This window comes from Rana temporaria, chromosome 1 (genome assembly GCF_905171775.1).
Source record: "Rana temporaria chromosome 1, aRanTem1.1, whole genome shotgun sequence".
NCBI classification, from domain to species: domain Eukaryota; kingdom Metazoa; phylum Chordata; class Amphibia; order Anura; family Ranidae; genus Rana; species Rana temporaria.
The window spans coordinates 514,171,930-514,194,315 of NC_053489.1; the positions used below are offsets into that span (position 1 = coordinate 514,171,930).

Below are 22,386 nucleotides of genomic sequence, written 5' to 3' on the forward strand. Positions count from 1 at the left end.
CATTATAATCTATCCAACATCACCCTTTACACTTATTGAAAATGCTGCTGTTCAGGGTAGTTACGTTGCTCCTCCATAGATACAGTAGAAGAGTGAATGTAGCCACTCTAAGACAGATGATGTGTTACCGACAGGTCATCTGGTAAAAATAACTAAATTTAGGTTTAGGGAAGAAAAAGAAAAAGAAAATTAAGCCACCATATTTAATAATCACTAAGCTACAATATATTCAATTTTAGTAGGTCCCTTTTGGTGCCAGGGACTGGTATCGTGCAGCCAATTTTTTAAGGGACTGGGGGGGAGGCGTTGTGGTTGGAGGCGATGGGGGCTGGGTGATATTGTTGCCACTGACTGATAGGGTTTTAACAGGAATCCCTGTGCAGTCAAACCTCTTTGCTACGTATATATATGTACAGATTATTAGCAGAGGTTTGACTGCATAGAGACTTCTATGTAAACGCTATCAGTAAGTGGATCTCTGCACAAAGCTCACCTAGCATCTCAGATCACCAGGCTCCTGCATCCATTCACCTCTCCTCACCATGCACCTGGGGGAAGGTGGGTTTTTCCAAGTCCTGTAAGTGTTTGTTGTGCCCCAGGGCATCAGAAGAAGGAGAGAAGATGACACTTATTGAAAGGGGATGGAGTTTCACTCGAATGCCCGCCACTTAGGCCCTGCTGGGCAGCTACAACGCAGGGCTATTATATTTAATTGCTGCATAGCAGGTGGTGAGTGGCGGGCCAGCGGGCCGGCTGTTCTCCTCCTTCTGACGCCCCAGAGCACAACAAATACATACAGGTCCCCCACTGCCGACCAGACAAGAGGCGGAGCCCAGACTGCAATATAAGTGGCCACCACTAGAGATTGAGCTGCCGCCAACCACCCCCTTCGGCCTGTCCCCCAAAACAGGTCACAGACCACCACCAGTCCACGACCAAGCGGTTGGGGTCCCCTGCTTTAAGGCACCAAGATTTTTAGGCATGACATATGCATAGCTTTTGCTGAACTGCTGAATATCTACCAATCAAAGATCAAATGCTAAATCCAATCATTTAAAAAGCACTAGCACGTAATTTTTAATTCTAAAATCTTCCCCTAACAAAATCCTATTGTAATCACAGAGGGGGAAAACAAATTTCCCACAAAGATGTCAAGTCACCTGTAATTCTCAGGAATCACCAACAATTGGCCCCTCTCTCCTGTTCTCCTGTAGTGACACTTTCCTTACCTAATTTTTTAAAACAAAGTCTCCTAAGTTCTAGGTAACAGTGGCCAGAAAAGTGATGTCAGGGGCTGCATTACTGGCATTTCCTGAAGACAGCCCTTGTCAACATATGGCTGGTGTTGGATCACTAAGGCCTCATACAGACGGGCAAACATGTACGATGAAAACGGTCCGCCGGACCGTTTTCAGCGTACATGTCTGCCCGGAGATTTCTGTATGATGGCTGTGCACACCATCATACAATCCGCGCGTACTCGATACGTGGCGACGAGGCCGCGCCGTCGCCACGACGATGACGCGGCGACGTGCGCGGCCCTGGCAGTTCAATGCTTCCACGCATGCGTCAAATTCATTCGACGCATGCGAGGGATGGCGGCCGCTCGGACATGTACGGTAGGTCTGTACAGACGACCGAACATGTCCGACGGACAGGATTCCAGCGGGCATGTTTCTAAACATGTTTAGAAATATTTGCCCGCTGGAAAAAGGCCCGGCGGGCAAATGTACGCTGGAATCCTGTCCGCTCGGCTGTACAGACGACCGAACATGTCTGCTAAAACTGGTCCGCGGACCAGTTTCAGCAGACATGTTCGGTCGTCTGTACGGGGCCTTAGAGGCAGAGTCTCACAGTTTATTGGGGGGGGGGGGGGAATAAAGCTGATGATGAGTTTCAATGCTGTAACTCCCTACTACAATTGGGGACATAGTGCATACTTTCTGTCTTTATTCCAAATAAACTAATGAGGATATCTGTGAACTGCCTGGTGTTCTGAAACTTGTAACTGGCAGTGTGCTAACCTTACTAATTTATCTGTATATACTTTGCTCAAGCTACATATCTAATTATATAAAAAAAAATGTTACAAAGAAAAATGAAAAAGGTTACTATTAAGTTAAGCTGTGCGTATATTATTGTTTGCTTCTTTACAATTAGAATTATGAATGTCATTTTGTACAGAGATTTTAGATCAACCAGGAAACTCAGCAGTAACATGATGTTAGGGATTCCTTCCTGGTCTCCTGGGTGTTTAACCAAATCTCCCATGATCTGCTATGCATCTCTCAGGAGACAGTCCCCTGGTCCCCCAGGCAGCAGACTTGTACTCATAGGGCCAGATCCACATACATTTGGATCGGCGCAGCGTATCAGAGATACACTGCGCCACCGTACCTTACCTGGCGTATATTCGAATCCTCAGCGAGTTCGCGCCGTAAGTTACGATGGCGTAGTGTATTTCTGGCGGCGGATTTCAAATTGGGCGGGTTGGGAGCGGGTTTCATTTATATGAAGCGCGTCCCCGTCGCGAATGAACTGCGCATGCGTCGTCCAGAAATTTCCCGCCGTGCTTTGCGCGAAATGACGTCGCATTTTTTGAACTTAGACGTGAGTTACGTCCATCCCTATTCACGGACGACTTACGCAAAAAAAAAAGGAATTTCAAATTTTGACGCGGGAACGACGGCCATACTTAACATGGCAAGTCTATCTATATGCCACAAAATACCAGCTTTAACTATACGCTGGAAAAAGCCGACTACAGACGACGTTAGAAAATGTGACGGCTGCGCGTACGTTCGTGTATCGTCGTAATTCGCTAATTTGCATACCCGACGCGGAAAACGACGCAAACTCCACCCAGCGGGCGCCAAAGTATTGCATCTAAGATCCGAAGGCGTACGAAGCCGTACGCCTGTCGGATCTTACCCAAATGCCGTTGTATCTTGGTTTGAGGATTCAAACTAATGATACGACGCAGGAAATTTGAAAGTACGCTGGCGTATCAGTAGATACGCCGGCATACTTCGTCTGTGGATCTGGCCCATAGTGTCCATGCTTCTCATTGTATGTTGATGAATGGTGTTTATACTCAAGTGCTGTCAAGTGCAGTGTTTGGGGGAAGACGGTGAGCCCCCAAAACACTCTCAGTCCACTGGTTCCCCTTACAATGGCCCCAGCCACCATCTGACTTGCCACCATTTGTGCTAAGAACTATTCCTGCTTTATGTGTTAGCAAGTGCTCAGATTGCCACTGAAGAAGGGACCATACCAAAGGTCGAAGTAGGGGAGGCCAAAATCTGCACTGGGAGAAACCAAAACAAAGCAAGAACTTCGAGAGAAGATAGTCTAGACCATGTGATAACATGCCCTCTTTATTGTGTACAAGGAGAAATAGCCAGTCAGCTGGACACCGAGTCACTTCATCCACGAAACACAGATGTTCATGAGAAGAGCCAGTTATTCTGAATGTTAAAATGTATTTTACCACTTGCCGACCAGCTCACGCCGGTATACGTCGGCAGAATGGCATGGCTGCACAAAACAACGTATGGGTACGTTGTTCCCTTTAAGAGATGCCAAAGGCATGCGCCTGTTGCACGGCGGAGGACCCGATGCGTGTGGCAATCGTGATCATGGGCATTAGAGCCAGCACAAGGATTTATGCTATCAGATCCCTGTTTTGTCAGGGGACAGGAGACATATCGTTTTCCTCACCTAGTAAGTAGGAATAGCAATATGTCTCCTCCCCAGTCAGTGCCACCCCCATACAGTTAAAAGCACTAACTAGGGAACACATTTAACCCCTTGATCGCTCCCCTAGTGTTAACCGCTTCCCTGCTAGTGACATTTACACAGTAATCAGTGAAAAATAAAAATAAAGTAACTGGGATACAACATCATTAAAAATTAATCATTGCTGTGTGGCCGTCCCTACTTCCTTGTAAGTACCTGCTGGCAGGTGTGAGTCAATAAAAATAATGAAACCCTACATCCTTATGCAACTCTTTTCAGCATGAATGAGTTATGCTGCTCCTCTCCAGCTATTAGATGGTATTGTGCATATAGCGATTATATGATCTGCAAAATATCAATACAAATACGGTACTTTTTGCTAAAAATGCTGTAACAGACAGAAAAGCGCAAATCGTCTTTTACTAACACGAAATCAGCTAAAGCAGCCCAAAGGGTGGCGTCATCCGAATGGAACTTCCCCTTTATAGTGCCGTCGTACGTGTTGTATGTCACCATGCTTTGCTAGAGAATTTTTTTTTCACGATCGTGTGTGGGCAACATCGTTTTAATGATGAAGTTGAAAAAAACTTTGGGGTAGATTCAGGTAGGGGCGCGCACTGCTACGGCGGCGCAGCGTACCGTTTTTACGCTACGCCTCCGTAAATTACTTGAGCAACGCTTCATTCACAAAGCATTTGCTCCGTAATTTGCGGCGGCGTTTCGTAAAAGGGGCCGGCGTAAGCGCGCGTAATTTAAATGATCCCGTAGGGGGCGTGGATCACTAAATTAGGCGCGTTCCCGCGCCGAACGTACTGCGCATGCTTCGTCGGGAAAATTTCCCGACGTGCATTGCGGTAAATGACGTCGCAAGGATGTCATTTGCTTCGACGTAAACGTAAATGGCGTCCAGCGCCATTCACGATCCACTTACGCAAACGACGCGGGAATGACGTCTATACTTACCATTGACTGCGCCTCCTAATAGCAGGAGCAGCCTTACAACGAAAGCGACGAACACAAACGAAGTAAAACACGAGCGCCGGGCGCTTGTACGTTTGTGAATTGGCGTGAACGGGAACGCCACCTAGCGGGCAGCGTCAGAATGCAGCCTAAGATACGACGGCATAAGAGCCTTATGCCAGTGGTATCATAGGCTACAGTCGGCGTATCGAGCTTTCTGAATACAGAAAGTTGATACGCCAGCGCTACTTAGCAATTACGCTGCGTATCTATGGATACGCAGGCGTAATTGCTACCTGAATCTACCCCTTTGTTTTTTCTACAGCCTGAAAAACTTTGTTTTTTTACAACCCGAAAAATGATCGTGTGTATGCGGCATTAGTGCTTTGTTTTGGAACACCTGGATACTTAAAACAAATTAGGGAGAACACAGACCTTTCATGTAATTATTCTAATACAGTATGGCCCGGATTCACATACATCGGCGCATATTTATGCGGGCGTATCTAATATACGCTACGCCGAGGCAGCGCACAGATGCAAGCACTGGATTCACAAAGCACTCGCCCCCAAATCTACGCTGGGTTTCCTCGGTGCAAGCCAGCGTAGGTGGAAGTGGGCGTGAGCCATGCTAAGGAGGCGTGACCCCACGCTAATGATGGGCCGAGTGACAGACAAGTACTTAAAATGAACGGCGCATGCGCCGTCCCGTGGACGCAACCCAGTGCGCATGCTCAGAATCACGTTGAAACTACTCCTTAAGATATGTCGAATCACTGCCTACGACGTGAACGTAACCTACGCCCAGCTCTATTCACGTACTACTACGTAAACAACGTAAAATACGACGGCTGGATAAATATATTATTATTTTAAAAGGTGGTCTTGAAAGAGAATTTAGTTGCACAATAAAATATTTCCACCTTAGGCCAAGGCCAATGTTAGAAACCTAATAATAACATATGTCAGAGAGGGTGAGATTAATATAAATTTTTCTAGTATTAAAGTCAATGATGTCCCAACATCATTCATTATCAGGATATAAAACGAATTCTTTGTCATGGGCATCCGAGAAAGTATTTATATGTTAACCTACAGATAGTAAGAATTTATTGTTGGCTTCAAGTTGTCAGTTCCTTAGGAGACTAGAAGGTCTACCTAACAGTTATCTGAAATTGCTATATTACTTGCTCTGCTGAGAAACATGATGCATAGGATCTCCGTATGAGTTATAGATATGTTCAGAGGAGCTATGCCTTACAGGCTACAGCGATTTGTTAGCAAGCAGGTCATTTTTTCAGATATCATTACAGAGTGAGAGTACGTTGGTCTTATTCTTACTTGTTTCCATGTTTTTATACAAAAATGCTATATAAACAATTTTGCATTTAAATGTAATAGCCTTTCCATTTTTAATCAACCAATAACTACGATCTTCAAAAACAATATGCGGCCTCTGTGCAACCATGGCAGTTTGGGGGTATTCTGCACACTGGGGTTTATTTACTAAATGAGCAAAGCATATTCATGTTGCAAGGTGAATTTTTACTTTGCCGAGTTAATTTTCTTAATTCATGCAGTGTATCTCATAAATTAGCGTATCCTCAACGCCGGCGTGTTTGCAGCAAAACTAGTTGAGGATACGCTAGTTTATGAGATACACTGCACCAACAGATACCTCTTGGGGGAACCCTAAGGCCCCGTACACACGACAGAGGAACTCGACGTGCTTGGCACGTCGAGTTCCTCGTCGAGTTTTGGGATGAAGCCGCCGAGGAGCTCGGCGGGCCGCCTTCTCCCATAGAACAACGCGGACGAGAAAATAGAGAACATGTTCTCTATTTTCTCGTCGAGTTCCTCGGCGGCTCCATCGAGCCAAAACTGTACAGACGACAGAGTTTCTCGGCAGAATCCGGGTTTTGACCGAGTTTCTCGGTGAATTCTGCCGAGAAACTCTGTCGTGTGTACGAGGCCTGAGTATTTGTTCGTTGATTTTTAGATGAATTGTGTATGTTAAAGTGGATGTAAACGCACATTTTTTGATGTCACAATGTACAGTGTAAGATTTCCTATTATCTGTGCCCAGTCTTGCCACACAGAGTTAATCCAGCTATAAGCAATCCTCTTTTATTGTTCAGTGAAATAAAACGGACTTACAGAAAAAAAACCTTAGTCCGTTCCGCCCCCTTGCTGTGAGTTACAGGTTATTTACATATCTCATGCACTAGCCTAGAGACGGGCATTATTTTTTAATTCTCACCCCCACTCCTTTTCTGAAGTCATGTGATTACTTTTGTGGATTTTGACTGGATTTTAGTGATCATAGCAGAATTTAGTGTAAGGAATACACAGGGAAAAATCCATGTTGACAAGGGGAGTGTAGAGGAGGGTGGGGAGTCTACTGACATCAAGACTCCACCCACTGAGCTCCAGACAACAGTTTTTCAGTTCTTATATAAGACAGAGGGGAGACATTTGACAGGTAAGGATACATGCAGGAGGCATATATATGATTATATGGATCAGTACTATGGCAGTAGTTTAGAAAGGATGAGAGTGGGTTTACATCCACCTTAATTTTATATGTAATAAATATTTTATTTTCATTTTCACCCTCCCTCATTTCTCTATATTCAGGGTAGGAGGTAATAGCAGGTGTGGGCTGCACAGTGACTAATCACTGTGATAGCCAATCAGAGCCGATCACAGTGATCTGGTGTCCCGGATTGGGAGTGTGCAGCACAAAGAGAGGTATGCATATATGCAGCTCCATGGAAAAAAAGCCCAGTTCAGTAAGCCTGCATACATGTGTACCATTGGGGGTAAGGGGTTAAAAAACCTGCCAATGTATTCTAAAATCCTTACAATGTCTTTAGTTGCCCTGGGGGAGGGTTAAAAGTTAAATGCCATGGCACAAGAATGAAATGCTGCCTCCCCCCCACCCTAAAAAAAAAAAAACGCCCACCAAAAGACCCCACATTCAATATTTTATATCATGATGACTGCAATTAAATTTATCAGAATACATATTGGCCTAAACTGATGATTTTTTTTTTTTTTTTACAGACAATATTTATAGGAGGGTTTTCCACCATCCCTGCTAAGTTTCATTTTATACAGTATGTCTTATTTTCAGTTTGATGTGTATTATATGTGAAGTTGCGTATCAGAGACCGGTATTGTCATAATATTAAAGCCTATTGAGATTTCAATACATTAGAGCAGGGGTCTCAAAGTACCGGCCCGCGGGCCATTTGTGGCCCGCGGATCGGTTTTAAATGGCCCACAGGCGGGGCGGGTGCCGCGGAAGTGTAGATCGAGGTGCATGAAGAGTAGCGCAGGAAGCGTCTGTCATAAGTTCACTTGTCTCTCATGTCACACTGCTACTCCCCGGCGGCCCCTCCTCTCTTCTCGTCCATCCCCATTTGCTTGTGACATCATCTGAGATGGACGAGAAGAGAGGGGGGGCTGCCGGGGAGTAGCAGCGTGACATGTGAACTTATGACAGACGCTTCCTGCGCTACTCTGCCTTTGAAGAAAACAACAAGAAAATGCTGACCTGTGCCCTGATGTGCTCTCATGTGCCCTGATGTGCTTTCATGTGCCCTGATGTGCTCTCATGTGCCCTGATGTGCTTTCATGTGTCCTGATGTGCTTTCATGTGCCCTGATTGTGCCCCGATGTGCTCTCATGTGCCCTGATGTGCTCTCATGTGCCCTGATATGCCCTCATGTGCCCTGATGTGCCCTGATGTGCTCCAATGTGCCCTGATGTGCTCCCATGTGCCCTGATTGTGCCCTGGTGTGCCCTGATTGTGCCCTGATGTGCTCTCATGTGCCCTGATTGTGCCCTGATGTGCCCCATGTACCCTCATGTGCCCCAATGTGCCCTCATGTGCCTCATGTACCCTGATGTGCTGGGCTCTGTACATCAGGGTACCCTGTACCCTGATGTGCCATGTGCCCTGTCCTGATGTGCTGTGCCCTGATGTTCCATGTCCTGCACTGTGCCATGTGCCCTGTCCTGATATGCCCTGCCCTGATGTGCCTTGCACCCTGATGTGGCCCGTTGTGCTGTACCCCTATGTGCTGTGCTCTGATGTGCCCTGTACCCTGATGTGCTGGGCTTTGTACCCTGATGTACGCTGTGCACTCATGTGTGCTGTGCCCTGATGTGCTGTACCCTGATGGTGAGTGGTCAGTGTGTAGTGTAGTGGTCAGTGTGCAGTGTAGTGGTCAGGGTTAATAATGCGTTCGCTGACACCAGTACTGTTTTTGAAGTTTGAAAGTTTGCATGCGGCCCCCCATGGGATATGGAAACTTGTCTTGTGGCCCTCAGGTAATTTGAGTTTGAGACCCCTGCATTAGAGGATTCCACCATCATTGTTAAGTTATTGATCAGTAAGTTAGTTAAGTTAGCGCTGCACTTTTTTTTGTGATGTTGAAACACATAACAGTGCTAAGCAGCAGGCCTTTTACTGACACTTTTTTTATTTTACCTCCAGTAGTTTATTGTAAATAGTAGTGTGGTGATTGTCTATTATACTAAAGATCGGCATGTAGAATTAATAAACAACAGGTTTTAGTTGTGTCCCACCAAGCCGGCATCCCGTGGACAATGTGCCTGGCTGCTGAGTTCATTGCCCCATCCCTGCACTAATTGGCACTGATTGGCAGCACTGACAGGCAGCAATGATTGACACTGATAGGCAGCACTGATGAGCCCTGATTGGCACTGATAGGTGGCATTGATTGACAGCACTGATAGGCTGCACTGATTGGCAGCATTTAGTGGCACTAATTGGCAGAACTGATGGGCATTGATATGCAGTACTGATAGTCAGCACTGAAAGGTGGCACTCATGGGCAGTGATTGGCAGCACTGATTGGCAGCATTTAGTGGCACTAATTGACAGCACTGATGGGCATTGATATGCAGCACTGATAGTCAGCACTGAAAGGTAGCACTCATGGGCAATGATTGGCAGCACTGATTGGCACTGATAGGTGTCATTGGTTGGCACTAATATTAGGCGGCACTTATTGGCACTGACAGGTTGCACTAATTGGAAAAACTGATTGGCACTGACAGGTGGCACGGATTGGCACTGCAAGAGGAGAGGGAGTTTCACACTGAGCCGATAATGACGCTTAGTGAAACTATGTGTTAAACTGACATGTAATGTAATTGCATGCAGAGAGAGACCAGCTGTCACAATTCAGTGGTGATGTCAGGGGTGGGTTAAACCCGGGGGTGGACGGGACCCAGCAGCTTTCAGAAATCAAGCCAATGATTGGGTTGCTTAAGAAAGAGGGCATCCCATTGGCTGGTGTTTGATAGCTGCTGGGTCCCGTCCGCCCCCGACATCAACGCTGAATTTTGACAGCTAGTCTGTCTATGCATTCAGTTACATTACATGACGGTTTCAAACACTCGTCGGCTTTTGCAAGCGTCAATATCGGCTCAGTGTTAAACTGTCTCACAGGCAGCATGGACTGCACACTCATTGGATGCAGCCTTTCACAACACTCCCACAGGCAGATCTCTGGAGACAGCTGGCTGCCGCCCCTCTTGAGATGCTGCTTGGAACCATGGGCCCACTGGGTCCCATGATAGGGCCAGCCCTGACTATTCATCAACATTGTGCTACCAAGCTTATCCCATTCAAAGCATTGCCATGCCCTAATTATGCGTTTGACCTAGCAAGTTCTAAAAAAAATAGTAGCCTGTAAACCTTGGCATGAGCCCCACCATAATCACGTAATCTAGAAAGCTGCTTTGTTGCAAACTTCTACATTAGAACGCTAATCATAACCCACAGTACATAATAAAGCAGTTCTCCAGTTCTTTTCCTGTTCTTCAGCAACTGCACATTTTTTTTATTCTCCATGTAAGATTCAGTAAAAAGTTTATTTGCCAAAACTGATTGAACATATGTTAATGCTATAAAAAGAAGCCATAACTTCTTGAGAATGTCTTAATTAAAGAGAAATTAGACCTAGTCTACATGCAAGGATTATTTGATCTATTTTCCTGTAATTGCTCAGTAAAATGGGTAAGCATTAGTCTACTAATTCCCAGCACATTTCAGGCTGTAAACAGTCTGTACTGTTAAATTGATCTTCTTGCTAAGGTAAAACGGAGTCAATAGCGGAGCTGCTCCCAAAGGCTTTGTGCGGTATTAAGATAGTATAAATAACTGGGTTTAATCATAGCCGTGCTGTGTGTTCCCAAAAAAGGAATCAGAGCACCATAAACCCATATTACAAACCCATGATTATACTAAAGTGGAGCGAAGTACAAAAATATACATTTTACTTTTAAATAACAATGGTTATGCACTCATTAAATAACTTTATCAAATACTTTCAGTATAACTGCCTGAAATGTGTCTTGCCACAAGCGCCTGTACAGAAGAAATCCATCTAAGAAGAGTATGGTGATGCGGTGAGCACAATTCTGTCTATCTAACAAGTTTTCATCCACTGGGAGCTGAACAGTAGGGTGTTAAGAAGCTGCATGGTGAGGACTACCGAAGCGCGAGGCCCTGTACACACGACCGGTTCATCCGATGAGAATGGTCCGACGGACCGTTTTCATCGGTCCACCGCTGAAGTGGCCTGATGGTCTGATGTGTGTACACACCATCAGTTGAAAAACTGATCGGGTCAGAACGCGGTGACATAAAACACACGACGTGCTGAAAAAAACGAAGTTCAATGCTTCCAAGCATGCGTCGACTTGATTCTGAGCATGCGCGGGTTTTGAACCGATGCTTTTGTGTACTAACCATCGGTTTGGCCCGATCGGTCAGCGGTCCATCGGTTAGATTTTAAAGCATGTTTTAAAATTTTGGACCGAAGGACAACAGACCGATGGGCTATACACACGGTCGGTTTGGACCGATGAAACTGAATCTCGGTCCATTCGCATTGGTTTTGTCCGACCGTGTGTACGCGGCCTGATGATGTTCTAATAGTCCCCTGAGTAAGCAGGTGACATAAAAAGCCATAAGAGGCACCTACGGTGTTGCTTATCTGGTTATGCTGGGTGGTAGGAGTATTTAAACCACAAGAGGAGAGGGACCTAATAAAATTATACACACTTTGGCAAGTAAACAGATTTACAGCTAAATATTGTAAATATGTATTTCCCTACCTGCCTAGTGTTTTGTTTTAGGTATTGTTTTTTTTTAGCAGTATCTGCTTTTTAAAGTGAATCTAAAAGTTATATATATATTTTTTTAAATAGCAAACTTACCTACTCTGAGACCCAGGTAAGTAGAAGGGGGCCTGCAACCTAGTTTTTTTTTTTTTTTACTTAATGCATACAATGCTTTATGGTTCAAAGCCTTCTGCCTTTAGAACCACTTTATCCATTTGCCGAATACCCCATAGCAGATTTACTGCTGCAGGGCAAGTGTGTTGTGCAGAATCAAGTATACATATATAAATACGTGATTCTGCACTTCCAGGTAGGAGGCGTGCACAGGATTTATCACAGGAGAAACCGATTAGCGGGTGCTGGCCAATGGATGTCCGCCAGCACCCGCCAATTGTGTGGAAGAGACCCACAGTACAAGGCAGAGCTCTGTTCTGACAGGAGGGAAAGTGATGGATTTTCTTTCCCTACATAGCAGGGAAAGAAAATCCATCACTTTCCTTAGTAAAAACACCAAACACAAAAACACTAGCTAGGCACACTTTTAACTTTTTGATCGCCCTCAATGTTTGAACTCTTCCCAGTCAGTGTCATTAGTGCAGTGACAGTGTATATTTTTAGCACTGTATTGGTGTCACTGGTTCCTACAAAGTCTCAAAAGTGTCAGTTAGTGTCAGAATGTCTGCTGCAATATCAAATTTCCGATATACGTCACTTATTGCCGCCATTACTAGTATAAAAGAAAATAAATAAATACAAATTCCTGTATATATCCCATAGTTTGTAGACAACTTTTGCGCAAAACAATCAATATACGCTTAATTTCTTGTTTTACCAAAGACATGTAGCACAATACAAACTGCCCTAAATTTATGAAGAAAATTTTTTTTTTTCATTGGATATGTTTTATAGTAGAAAGTAAAAATATATATATATGTAAAAAAAAAAAATATATATATATATATATATATATATATATATTAAAATTGTCAATCTTTTTTGGTTTATAGCGCAAAAAAATAACAAAAATGCAGTGGAGATCAAATACCACCAAAATAAAGCTCTATTTGTGGGAATAAAATTACAAAATTTATTTGGGTATAGCGTTGCACGACCACGCAATTGTCAGTTAACGTAATGCAGTTCCGTATCGCAAAAAATGGCCTGGTTATGAAGGGGGTAAATCTTCCAGAGGTCAAGTGGTTAATGCTGCTAAACTAGAAGTATTTCACCTTATAAGATAATATCTTGCCACTACAACCATCAAGATGCAAAGGAATACACTATCTGGCCTATTTCATGAGATCGTTCAAAGTTCAATGACTTGCAGAAACCTGTGAAAATTGACAGATTACTTTCATTAGTAGTAAGAACGTATTATGAACACTCCATATATTAATGGTTTGGGGTCCTGTCCTGTAATGAATGCAGGAGCATGTAGGTACACTCAGTTGTCAACTGTCCGGGAATTTATAGACAATTTGTAAAAATGCATAGAAACTCAAGCTAATGTAGTGCCCTGCTCCCAATGACTGGGGCACTATTCTAAATTTAGAGTGTATCTGAGCCAATAGTGGGCTCAGACTTTGTTTAATTTCATTAAATTAGCCTCTGTTCTGGCTAATTTGGTTGTGTTTGATAGGATTTCTCACTGTTGCCTGTAGGTGGAACACAAGCAGACCATAGTGTATTGGGTGACCCTTCTCGGCAGCAGCCCAGTGGGAGTGGTGCATTCCAGGAAGGGGTACTTAAGGGGCAGACGCCGTTTTTCGGGGTCCTTTGCCTCGTCGCCCTCCTGGTGCGAGGTGTGTGTGTGTGTGATTCCAGCCCCGGGACCACGTTGGTCCGAGGCTGCATCTCTATTGAGTAGGCCCAGCTATGCTGGATGGGGCCTATGATTCTAAAGGGGATCCCAAGCTGTCCATCCAAGTGAGGGAAGCGCTTAACAAATGAAACCAGGGGAGGACCTGCCCTGGAGGAGACCAAGCAAAGCAAGCTAATGTCTCTGGATATGCCTGGTGACTTCGTTATACAGGGATCCATTACTCTATTTGTCTTACAGTTCGCCGGATCGGCTTAAAGGCTCTTTACTGTAAGGCTGGAAGTTCGGAACTTAAATCCTGTGGCAGAGGATTCCTGGCTATTCATGATCATTCTCAGACGGTCTGTGGCAGAGACTGTTCTCATACTGGTTCGTGCATCATTCTGGCTGCTAGGGGGGTCTATCCGGGTGAGCAATACCCACTCAAGAGGGAGTGGTGACTGACTGATTAGAACTTTGGATGTTTTTGTGCATTCTGTACCGCGTTTCTGAACCTTCCCCTTCTCTCTATACTCTCCACTTTCTTCACAAGTTTTATGCAGCAAAAATAAAACCTAACAGTTGAAGGTTTTACATCTTGTGTGAACATTGCAATTTCTATAGACTTTCTTCCCCTGACAACGAACTTAGAGGTGACGTGCAAAATCCAAATCTAAACCAGCAGCTCCTACGGGGGTAGTGCTACACTAAATTCCAGGTAGCTCTAAAAAAAAAAAATATGTTTTTATAGCTCTGCATTTATTAATGCATTATTAAATGTATTTTTAAATGCAAGAAGTACCCGTAGGCTTAAAACCCTAAATTAAAATTGACATCAGCCTCCTACAGTCCATGCACAGCCTACAGTAGCTCAGATTCAGGGAGGCAAAAGCAGCACAAGAAACCATTCTATCGTGCTTCAGTGGAAGGAGCATGCTAATAGGGGGGGAAAGCAGAATGACACAAAGATAAGCTCATCAATCTACTGATTATTTTTGCACTGTCAAACCAAAAACTGAAGGAGGAGACCTATAAGTGTTACTGAACTGCAGTAAAAAAAATAAATAAAAATCAGGTCTCCTGCCCTCCTGAACTATGATGTGTGGCAGAGCTATACAAATCCCAGGACTGGAGGGACAGAAATGCAAATCATTTGGCAGGTAAAATCGCTACAATGTACAGCATATTTATATATTTAATATGTGTATTTGTCTGTTTCAAGTTCTGTTTCAAGGTTTTCTGTAACGCTCACGTAGAAAAAAAACAATTGCATGTAAAAACAGAGTTGTTTTCTTGTAAGTTTAGTATCAGTAGGTCAATTTTTTCATCACATGGAAACATGATGCACAATTGAAAATGTATTTATAGGGAGCACAGATTGTCCTGTATATCACAGTGATCTCACTGTATATCACTACAGTCATTACAGTTGCACAGTGATATACAATATGATTACTAAAGTATTAGAGCGTGTTCAAACTGCAACTCTGGCAAAATACAGGGAGAAAGGGCTGTTTTGAAGCTGCGGCATGTTGTAAAAAAAATCCAATGCCTTTGAGGTTATGTAGCGTCCCCTTACTTTCAGTATGGGCACTGCACTAAAGTTAGTGGGGAATGGGAGAGTTATTTTGCTCCCATTCACAATTTGCTAAATTCCGGGCTGCTGTCATTCCTGAACTGTCCTGTAGGTCAGTCTGCGCTCCAGGGGTGCCGATTCCACCCCTGGGTGACAGGTGGCGCTAGAGGGGTTCTGGCAGAGCCACTTTTCCCCAGCAGCCAATTAGAGGAGTTTTTCCTCGTGGGGCATGCTGGGGGAGAGTATACCTGTGGCAGACGCCATTTTGTGTGGTTCTTCGCGGGTTCCAGGTTCCAGGTGCGGCACCCATCTTCAGGGTGTGCGCATCCAACGGACCCCGGCGATGGCCTACCAGGCCAGGGTCGCACGATACGCGGAGTTCCATGTTGCTGAGAGGGGCCCTGGCGAATTGCTGGGTCCCCAGCTCTACTGAGGAGATCCCAGGCTGTGTGCCGTTCGATGGGGGGTCGGCTTGAGGAGAACCCGGAGGCAGGTTGTCCAAAAGGGCTTGAACGAACCATCGGGGATCTGGTGACCGGGACATTGACGGGTACATTTCAACTGTCACCCGGTGATCCTTACTTAATCTACTGGGAGGATTCGCTCAATCCATTCGGTTCACTTAAAGTATTAGGCCTGTGGCAGAGGCCCTAGAGCCAGGTCTGTGGCAGAGGCCTGTTCCTCCCAGCAATCTAAAGTGACACTTCGGCTGCCAGGCTCGTGGCAGGAGTCTGTCCGGGGGCACTTCACCCACTCTGGCTAGAGTGGCGATGAACTGTAACTACTACTACTGTGCTGTTGAGAGCAGGATTGCTCCTTTCATATCCAGGCCTAATACCGCAAAGTTCTCTATTGCTTCATCAATCTTTTCTCCCTATCTCATGTTGATGTTGGCTATGTTGGGCCGAAAATAAAGCATTTGAAAACCTTCTTTGATTGACTGGACATTCGCTCACTACTCTACTCATCAACTACACCCCTAGACAACACTGAGAGGTAACTTAATTTGCCGATCCCAACAACAACCAGCGGCTCCTGAGGGGTTAGCGCTACAGTTACATTTAACTCAAAACACTGTAAAGTATGTTTTAAAAAAGCATGGCAGGCTGAGTTATTACAAATTAAATTACTTTATACATTATAGCTTAACAAACACACATTTAATAGGAATGCTGGCCAAAACAATACCACCCTATCACTGTGGGCAGTTCAGTATTCCTACTGTGACATATCAATAAAAAGCCTTTTAGCCATCTATGATTTTTGGGGCAGTTATCCTTTATTTAATACTAGGTAGGCATCCAGTTTGGATTGTAAACTCTTCCTTTCCTGAAAACCACAAGCCTCCATAGGAACTGGTACAATGAGCTGAGGCTAAAATTATGTTTAGAGCACAATGGACCAACAATCATACTTAAGATACCAATCAGATCACCACCTGGCAGATGGAATCTGAAAGTCTATATCTGACGACTTGATCCAATAGTTGATTAAGTATGTAAAATATTTTTTTATGATGATGAGTGTTCATGCATGCTTGCAGCATTAAAAAATCTTAAAACTCTATAAGTATTGCAGAATGAATAATGCTTCTTGAGCACTGGGTGTGGCATTGCTGCTAGCAGCCTGTTAGGCCCCATGCATTTAGGCGTGGGCAAAAGGCACAGGTGCACAATCCAACCTCCTGCTAGAAGCCTGATAAAGTGGTTCTAAAGTCTTACCAGAGCCCCCTCCAATCCAGTTATGTTCTCGTCCTTCCTCCTCATTGGCTGAAACAGCAGCGGAAGCCCATTGGCTCCCACTGCTGTCTATCACAGCCAGTGAGCCAATGAGGAGAGAGCAGGGGGGCCACGGCTTAGTGTCTTATGGACGCATACAGCAGCAGCTCAGGAGCAAGCACGCAGCAACTTTCTCTGGGGGCACTGCTTGAGTGGAAGGAGCCAGGAGCACTGGCGGGGGACCTGAAAAAAAAGATTGGAGCTGCTCTGTGCAAAAAACACTGCACAGAGCAAGCAATTATAACATGTTTGTTATTTAAAAAAGAAAAAAAAACCTCAAAGCTTTAATATTACTTTAAACTCTACGAGGGGGCTGCTATGCCTGGGTACATACTGCGCTAAACGTTAATACCACTTTGTACACTATCCAGCCCTGTCCATCTGCTGCAGCTGTCAACGTCTTACTGTATACAGTCTAAAAGGCTTGCACGGTGCATGGTCTAAGATTATAGTGCATAGCTTTTGAGGGACTGTCCCTGATTTGGAGTCCCTTTGTCCTCCTCGCTTGTCCCTCATTTTAGTCTGATCTATATACTTGTATATAAAATGAACTTTTAATCTTTCAAAAAGTGTCTCCCAGTGTTAAACCTTTCATCCAATTTCTAAATTGCTGCATTTGTAAATTTCAAAAGCCAGTGCAAAGGAATAGTAACGTAGTAATAAAATAAATAACTTGTGAATATTTTTTTTTTGTATAATTCACATTTAAGGGGGCATGGCAGGGGTGTATCCTATGCCTACATACTCATATGTGCTAATAGGTGTCCCTTGCTTCCATCTCAAAAAGTTGGGAGGTAGGTCAGTGGCCTACAACACATAAAATAAATGTCATGTCATGAACTGCCAAGTCCTCTACAGTTTTCAGAGAATGGCTGGGAAAACAAAACCTGTACATTAAATGGCAGATCTGTGTGGTAAACAGCTTGCTAATGGGAGAGTTCAGGGAAAAATAGACTTATTCATATTGATGGGTCCAAAACTGCTCTGAGAACAATTCTTTACAAGTGCAAAAGATCATCTCTAAACACAAAAGCTTGATGAGGATGGGCTATGATGACCATGCCAGAATCCACTTCTGTCAGCTAAGGAAAGGCTACAGGCTACAGAAGGCATGAAGATCACCAAAAGTGGATGATAAAAGATGGGGGAAATGTTGCCCTGTTTGAAAAATATTAACACTTGGTGTAACATGCAGATGCTTAGGTCAGAATTTGACCAACAGATCCTGAAATAAATCCATATTATTATTATTTTTTGTGAGTAGTTCAGGCAGGTGTTGGTGGTTGTGTAGGAAAAGAAAGTTTGTTTAGCACACAACAGGTGCCTTAACAGTTAAACCTCATTTCAGTGCCACATTTGAGTACTGTTGCTGGCCATGTGTTCTCTTTATAGGTTCTAGATAGGGGCACCTACATCAAAGCTCAACCCCTTTTAGAAATCATCCAATATAGCCTTCAGAGACGAGGAAGAAGGCCTACCTGGCTGGATATACATTAAATAGAAAATTTACATAGGCACTAACTTTACATACTTGTTGCTAAATCTAAAAATGGCCACAAACCTTTCAATCTGATTTTACAATCTCTATAAAATCTGCTTCAGGATTTACCAAATCTATGTTGTTTTAGAGCCTACCAAAGAAATCCATTACATTTGAATCAAATCAGCCAGTCCCTTAAAGTACATAGTTATTAGCAGATCTAACGAGGATGGTACAATCAAATTAAAGATGACTGTATAGCAACTGTAAATCAGATCATAACACGTGAGGCTAGCTGTTTTCCCAGAATCTCCTGAAAATTCACAATTTATAAAAAAAACACGCACAAAAATCTGAAAACCACAGAAGGATTTCAAAGACAAATACACTCTCTAAAATGCATAATACAAGTCAAAGCCTGGTACTTGCTTTTAAGCTTTTTACGTAGCATAAAAAAACAAGGTTAACCTAATAGATATCAGATATTTGCTTTTAGTAAACAACTTGTACCCGACAGACTAAACTTCTAAAACATATTTGCACAGTCAGTAGATGATCAAAAAGTAACCTAAAAGGTGTGGAACTAAATGCAAAATTTAGCATTTGCTCTATAAACGGTGCAGCTTAATGAATTCTAACTTCAAATTACGGTACCTACTTTCGCTTTTCTGTCTCAAACTTAGTGAGAAGTCTCCTGAGGCCGCCACTCTTAAATCCCTGAGAATGTGCTGCTGGGGCTCCAGTGGTAATGACATCATAGAGGGCATCTGGAGGGAAAAAAACATATAAGCACTTATTCTGAGCACAGCCAGGCAAACAAAGAATACGTCCTTAGTCTATGAAATAGAGAGAGTGCATCTATATTACCATCAAGTGATTAATTAACCAGAGCCAGCAGGGCCTGAAAGTTGGAAGATAGCTAGTTAATCTTCTGCTGAAAGTATGTCTAACTAGATTTTAATAGTCACCAGATCCCTAGTTACATCTTTATTTTGCATCACGGCGTGAACCAATATGTTATAGTTTGCCCAGTTAGTAAAGAAATGTTTGAATTATGCATTAATTAAATGTAAATGAGACATTGCCAAGTGTGCATATTTGTCATTATGTACAAGACTGCCTTTGGTCTTTCAGAAAAGCAAGATGCTGAGACAGGCAGCAAAATCCTAAAATGGGAAAACTTAAAATACAGCAATGAAAGTTTTGCTTAAGCAAACTAAAAATTTTGGTTTGCATACAAACTTTTAGATAACTTATTAGTACTGTGACCTTGACCAGATTATTTAGCAATAATAAGAGTCTTACTTTAATATTAAAAAGCAAGAATAACCCCTTGTAAAATTCTGTAACACAACTGATCACACCTATAATGCCCCATACACACGATCGGAAATTCTGACAGCAAAAGTTAGATGTGAGCTTTTGAATGTAAATTCCAACCGTGTGTATGCTCCATCGGACTTTTGCTGTCGGAATTTCCGCCAACAAAAGATTGAGAGCTGGTTCTCAAATTTTCCGACTAAAAAAATTCCTATCAGAAAATCTAATTGTCAGTAGCAATTCCGACGCGCAAAATTCTGACGCATGCTCGTAAACAATTTAACTTGGAAGCACTAAACTTAATTTTCTTGGCTCGTTGTAGTGTTGTACGTCACCGCGTTCTTGACGGACAAAAGTTCCGAGAACTTTTGTGTGACCATGTGTATGCAAGCCAAGCTTGAGCGGAAATCCATCGGAAAAACCATCCAAGGTTTTTCCGACAGAAAATCCGATTGTGTGTGCATGGCATTAGAGTCCTGCATATGGATGATTAGGGCCACACACCACCCAGATCAGCGCTACAGTATGTCTGTGACAGATACAGTCAGGTGTTTCCAATAAGTTGTGAAGAAGCCTGTACAAATCAATAACAGGCTGATATTGTCTGCAGCTGTCCATAGCTGTTAGCATATAATCTTACCCAGAGTGATTCCCTGTGGTTAAAGCGGAAGTAAACCCATCCATAAAACGGTTTCATTTCCGGCACGTGCCAAAAATGTAACTCCCATTGGTTTTGCTCCCAACCAAACTGTCAAACCATCCAATGACTGGTGTCATAACTGATCACATGGCAGTTGTAGATTAAATGGAGGCAAAGATGGCAGCTTCCTTGGCTGAAAACGATAGGGGAGTTTACTTACACTGTAGGGAAGAATGTGCACGCTGTTCAGAGACAGTTCATATCCATCCCGTAAATGCAGGTAAATTGCTCCATGTTTAATTACATGTGACTAGCCATAGATAGTGCCAGCATGTCCTTGATTTGCTTCCTGTCAGATGTTCAGAAATACCTGGTTATGCAAATACACTGATCTGGGTGGTGCGTGAGCGCTATCATTTTAATGCAGCTTTAAAGAGCAAGTATAGGCAACAAGAAACAGTATTTAGAGAACCATCAACGCAAGCTAAAAAAAATTCTGCTTAACTGTGCTTAACTTTATTTTGCTATAAATGTAATAGATCAGGGGTTCTCAACCTGGGGTCGGGACCCCCTTGGGGGTCAAAAGATGATTTGCCAGGGGTTACCGAATCCTGGGCTGTTACTGAAGTCTGCACTGCTCTCCCAGCCTTTTTGTGGCTGCCCAGCAGGAGCTTGGAGCCACCCATTCAGTTCACACAATGATAGGGGGGCAGAGACTAGAGGTCAGCTGACTGGTGAGAAATGTGAAGTTGGAGAGGCTGGAGGAGACCCTTTCTCCTGATTTCGGCATAGGTGTCACTGCTACGAGACACCACAAAGTTGGAGACACAGTGAGTAACACTACCTGTGATTATAGTTGCAATTAAAAGATCCCCACGACAGTTCTCAGATAAGCTGACGACCTTGATCAAGAGCACCTAAGTTGGCTGGTCAGAACCCCCCCAGCATTACCACTCATCCAACCCCCCCCCCTCCCCCAACCCCACACCAAGGAGTAAGAGAATGAATACAAATAGAGAATACATGGAAGGGAGAGGAAAGAGGGGAGAAAGAATAAGAGAAAGAACAAGAAAGAGGTCTAGAGAGAGGGATGGGGGAAAAAACAAGAAATTAGGATAGAGAGAGATAAAAGGGAAAGAAAGGAGAATAAAGAGAAAGAGTGGTACATCCCAAAATGTACCATAAGGGGTTTTAATACTGTACGAGTGATAGGGAGTGCTAAACATCCATGGGTTAGGGGCGCAAATTACTTTTCTTGCCTCGGTAGCCGACAACACACTCTAAAAATTTTTTACTGTTAGGGGTCCCCACAATTTGGAACATTTTATCAAGTGATAACGGCACTAGAAAGGTTGAGAATCACTGTAATAGAGACTACCATGGCTGAACCACTCCCAAAGTTCTTGGATATCTAGAATCCCAGAATTACAAAGACAATTTTCAGTATTCAGCCCAAAGTGTGCAAAAGCCATTATTCAGAGACGTACAAGGGGGCAGCTAAGTACCTTAGCAATTTGGTTACTTTTTTTTTTTTAATCATATTTTATGTAGTGAACATTTAGGGGCAGATCCACAAAACAATTACGCCGGCGTATCTCTTGATACGCCGCATAATTTCAAATATTGCGTGTCGTATCTTTGTTTTGTATCTACAAAACAAGATACGACTGCATCTCGGATCGATCCTACAGGCGTACGTCTTAGTACGCCGTCGGATATTAGGTGCATTTTTTCGGTGGCCGCTAGGTGGCGTTTCCGTCGAATTCCGCGCTGAGTATGCAAATTAGCTTGTTACGGCGATCCACGAACGTACATCCGGCTGGCGCATTTTTTTACGTCGTTTGCGTTCGGCTTTTTCGTTACCCCTGCTATTATGAGGCGTACTCAATGTTAAGTATGGCCATCGTTCCCGCGTCGCCTTTTGAATTGTTT

General features: G+C 43.7%; 1 protein-coding gene across 7 annotated transcripts in view; it reads right to left on the bottom strand.

Moving 5' to 3' along the window:
• Positions 1-22,386, bottom strand: part of INPP4B (inositol polyphosphate-4-phosphatase type II B) — an 877,589-nt gene that overhangs the window by 190,887 nt on the left and 664,316 nt on the right. For all 7 annotated transcript variants that reach the window (XM_040331418.1, XM_040331408.1, XM_040331402.1 and 4 more), the window contains one exon: positions 19,153-19,261. In XM_040331418.1, the coding sequence (XP_040187352.1) occupies positions 19,153-19,261 (109 nt within the window). The remainder of the gene's footprint in view (positions 1-19,152; positions 19,262-22,386) is intronic.